The sequence below is a fragment of the Rhodnius prolixus genome, unplaced genomic scaffold (assembly GCF_049639745.1).
Source record: "Rhodnius prolixus isolate KJV_2025 unplaced genomic scaffold, Rpr scaffold_5, whole genome shotgun sequence".
In the NCBI taxonomy this organism is placed as follows: domain Eukaryota; kingdom Metazoa; phylum Arthropoda; class Insecta; order Hemiptera; family Reduviidae; genus Rhodnius; species Rhodnius prolixus.
The window spans coordinates 37774039-37778903 of record NW_027411624.1 but is presented as its reverse complement, the minus strand read 5'-3'; the positions used below and the strand labels follow the sequence as shown (position 1 = coordinate 37778903).

General features: G+C 27.2%; 1 protein-coding gene across 2 annotated transcripts in view; it reads left to right on the top strand.

The window, feature by feature from the left end:
* The first annotated feature begins 215 nt into the window (after nt 1–215).
* AQP (aquaporin) overlaps nt 216–4865 on the top strand; it is a 35338-nt gene continuing 30688 nt past the window's right edge. The window contains exons 1-5 of one of the 2 annotated variants that reach the window (XM_074136412.1): nt 216–436; nt 517–679; nt 1497–1641; nt 1793–2061; nt 4018–4203. In XM_074136412.1, the coding sequence (XP_073992513.1) occupies nt 4023–4203 (181 nt within the window). In that variant the 5' untranslated portion in view covers nt 216–436; nt 517–679; nt 1497–1641; nt 1793–2061; nt 4018–4022. Of the gene's footprint in view, nt 437–516; nt 680–1496; nt 1642–1792; nt 2062–2425; nt 2570–4017; nt 4204–4865 lie in introns of those variants that run through there. The other variant, XM_074136411.1, reaches the window with a different exon arrangement.

Here is a 4865-nt window from a genome sequence, read left to right as displayed (position 1 = left end):
AATCAATGATATGTATGATCAAACACATGTGATTAAATATGTCATTTTATCTTCCATTCAACTGTGAAAATGATTTATTCATTTTCCTAAACAAATCAAATCTTTGTTCCGTATTTTTATAATAAAATTTAACTCTTAAGTATTTTAGATTCATTACGAATTTGTCAAAATAATAGATTTTGTAATTTGGTTGGTAAACCCCGCGCTGTGAGTACAACTCATACGCTGAAGACCCCCTAACACTATCAACTAAAAGTAAATTTGAAATATTACATACTTCGTTTTAATGAGTAAAGATAATAAATAGTTAATTGTATATCCTTCAACTCCTACTATCACATTTTAATAGCTGAATGTAATAAATAATGGTAATGCTCGAAAAAAAATTCAGTGTAATTCGTGCTAGGTGTCAAATTTCAACAAATATTTTCTAAAGGTAAGCGCTCATACATATCCTTTACAAGTTGTTTCTAGTTTATAAAAATAAAAATCAATTTATTTATGTGTTCATTACAGATAAATAATAATCAGAAAGTGGTCAGAGAGAAGAAAAATTAACCATGCAAGGATATTTGATGCTACTTGTTTGATATTTTTTTTTTTCTTGGATTACATCTAACAATGAAACTATGAAATTTCCGTGCAGAGTAGTTTGGCAATTAAAGAAAAATCAATAAAGGTAATTTCGTTATTTTATTTTTTATAATTGAAATTAAAACTAATGCACAAATTTTTAGACTTTTTAAAACAAAAGAGCATTTCTCTACGTATCAAATAGTACTAGGACAGCTACCTAGCGGGTAGTGAATAAACTAGAAAAACATGTAGTTCTTGACGTTGCCATTAAATTATGTAGGCATGTCAATTCTTTATAGATCTATTGTTTTAAACCTTTTTAAATTTTAAAATTATGAACTTGTTAATTTTAATAATGACTCTGTTTTAATGACAAAACATTTTTTTCAGTAAGTATTAATAATTATACATTTATAAAACAAAGAAATTCTTTTCACTGTTAATAAATGAGAGTACAGTATATGTATTATCTGTCTCCGTTAGGAATTAGGAAAAATGACAAAAGAAGTGAATATTGCTAGCCATAAATAAGGATATCCTTAAATACCTTTTCACTATTGAAGAAAGTACTGGTTCGTGCGAAAAGATCTTGAGAATGCAGTTACATTCGTTGATTTAGAGATGGTGAAATGATAGCCTCTTGAGTAAAACAAACCTTATTGGAGTTTTTGTTGTTACCAGAGATTCTATAAATTTTTAGTAAATACTTTCTATAGACTTGTTTTTTTATTGATTGCTTAATGGAATATATTTTAATTTGCTCCCTCTTTTGTAGTCACATAAACTATTACACTTTTGGGTTATTGGTCTTGAAATATAAATATTTAGATTATTTTCTCTAAATATAAGATATTGCAGAGCTGAGATTACTCATAAAATATTTTTGTTTGAAACTTAGGACTAACAAATTTTATTTTCAGGCTTTTTCAGTAACCTTCATTCTCGATAACTTTAATTATGCTAATAAGTAGCATAACAAAGTTTACTACAAGACAAAGAAACTGCTGGATGAATATTCCTGATTGTTGTAGGGGTGAAAATTCAAGATGATCTTGTGGTTGACAGGTACGATATAAATAAATATCTTTTAATATGTTTGCACTTATGAATGAAGTGCTGGTTCGTTTAAAAGAAGTGAAGCTAAGATGGTTCAGAAGGTGATTGCTTTTCTTTGCTACATTTTAAAAAACTGAAAAAAAAAAATCTTTTTTAATAGGACAGTTGCTATAAACTCAATATGCGACATGGACCGATAAATGGAGTGGTGAGTAAAATACTGGTGCCCCAAAGAGATGGAACATTGGAGGAGAGCTGAAGTATGTTCCAATGTGAATCGAATATCATTATTGAAGTGAGATAACAGATTGGACACAAAATATATTTTTCTTCTAAATAATGAAAAAAGCTGCTGTGAAATGGTCACTTGATTTCAAAGAATGAGTAATGAATCCTGAATTTAGTAACAAGGAGGCTGGAAAAGAAAATGTAAGTTATGTCCAGAATTTATTTCTTTACCTTTCAGAATCTATTAGTATCGTTCAGATTTAAAGAATAAAAGAACAAGCTGAAAAAAAAGTATTTGAATTGATTTTCTTACAATTAGACATTACTTTTTTTTAATAGAAATATTTGCTAACCAAAAATTAAGAGAAGTCGTTTTGTTATCAAGCTAAAACTTAGGGAAAATGAAAGCTCATATATTTACGATTTGCCTCCATAATTATTGTGTATTATTTCTAGATGTTATTTCATTTTTTATTTAGAACAAATCATGACAAAGAAAAAAAACGTGGTATTTATTTTGATTACAATGTTAATGATTGTCACAAGAGTTATTTTTATATTGTGAACCCTATGGTTGTATACTAATACTATTCTAATATTAGTTTGGTGGGCTCCTATCCCAATCTAACATAAAACGGCCTTGCTTTAAAACGATTGAATAGGGAAGTTATAATATGTCTACTTAACCTTTTTTTTTAAAAAAAAAAAGGTATGTACCCAATATATTTAAGTACTTTCATTATATTAACTACATATATATAGCTATACCATCGTATACCTAGCATGTATAATTAGTTATCTTGTAAAATTTCAACAAATACTTATTAGATTAAATTTTAAGTTAACATTAAGCTTTTCAATAAATATCAGCGCAAAACTTTGTCATTTTTAAACTAAATTAAATTAAATTTAAATTAAATGTTTTAATACTTTGCTTTTTGAATTGCAAGTTTACAGTTGACCTCCTAATTCTAACAAAAATTAGAGAACAATTTCTTTAAAGTCCAGTCAATACTTATATTTCCCTTATTTTGACTGAAACGGATTATTTATGAATTATTATTTGCTTTCTCTTATTACTATTATCAAGGTTTTAAATTCATTTTTTTTTTTAATTTTGAACAATTGAGACATATTAAATTAACTCATTAAACAGTTTTATTGAAAATTACACTGTACATCACACTGAAATTGTAAATTTACTGGGAAGTAAATGTATGCTTCGTAAATAAGTAGTTTGCAGACAATACAATTTTGAGAAAATCTCGATGAACAACTCATTACATAAAGACGTCCTTCCTATTGAATAATTTACTTAAAAGTCACAATAAATTTAACCGTCCTTAATACAGTAGAGTTGTACACTTATGATGCCCATTACTTTAGAGGATAGCTACTGATTCCTTTTCTCATAAGTACCCTTTAATTGAATTTTTTCTAGGCAAATTAAATAAAAGTTTATATTTTTGAAATAATATGTCTCAATAAAATAGTAGGAGTCGTTTTTTTTTTTTTTTTTTTGCAAATCTCAATCCATTAAAGATGGCATTTCGGTCAGCCAGTTGTCAATAAAATTAAAAATTTTATCTTTCACCTAATTCTTATTACCATTGTAAAGGCTGCGAGATATTTCAACAAACAGTAATGGCACTTGAAAAACTAACCACTAACCATTGCCTTAATTGCTTTAATCGAATTTTTTGAGAAAATGTTTCTGGTGAAAGTTACAGATCTTAATGTTTTTAATTAGTTAAATTAGTTTTAATTAGTTCAAGGAAATCTTGAAAAATTGATACTTGAGTTAGATTATATACTTTCAGTTGACTAAAACTGTATTGTGACGTCCTTTGTTGGCAACCAACTGAAATATCAAATTTGATACTTACGCAATTTTTAAGTATTTGAATATTTGAGTTGCGGAGGATACATACATACACAAAATGAGAACCATTTTTTTGAAAAATTACTTTTTCAGAATCAGGGAACCTCAAAAATCTGGGGAAAACTTAAACTGAAAATTTTCGCGATTACAAACCTTATCATTTTTAATAGAATAAGTTAAAGTAAAATATGTTCAATAGGTTTAATACTTGTATTTATTTTCTTCTCTTAGAAAAATTTAATAGTAAGTTACTTATATTTTTTTTTCTTATACAGGGATCATGGCCAGCATATTTGGACTTATAGTTTCCACAGCTTATATAGGACTGACCGGTTTAATTGCTTGGTGGGCTAGAAAACTTGTTGACAAAATCTGTCTAAAACTAACTGTCAGGAAAATATTATTATTAGAAGCAATTGCCACATGGGAACTTTGTGCTTCTTGTTTTGAACTTATTATAGGTATTGTATATTAATGTTTCATTTTTTAAAACTTGTAATCTTTGTAATATAATTAATAAGTACGTCTATTTAAAAATTATAAAACTAGGCTCATGACCACCTAAGATCATCAGCGCCCTCAATGTTTATTAAAATATTTTAGGATATATCTTTAATGTAAATGTAATATAATCTATAATTCAACTAATTAGTCGTTACTATTTTAATGAATAAAAATTTGAATTCATAAATTGTATCCCCAACCTTAATTTTAAGTTATGTGAATATGATATATGTATGAATTTAAATTAATATCATTAATTAATCTTAAAATCTATTTTATGTCAATGCTAATTTTGGTTCATATCAATCATCAATACTTTTTTACGGTTCCAGACGTTCTTCTAATTTTTTTATTATTACCAAAACCTCTTGAGAGTAATGAAAAATAATATCTTTTCCAAGAAGCTTTCTGCAGTTCACTGTTGTTGGCTTCTATAGTTCTCTGTAACCAGAGTAACTAGCGAACCCTGAAAACACAATGTGGAGGCCAGCAGTGCCATGAAAAAAATCAGGGCGGCAATGACCTTTGCTAGTAATGCGCCTATTATTTAATTTGATACTTTTATTTCTGGCGCAAATCACTGTGCAATGCATTAGTTTTTTTTAAACTTTTTAAGTTT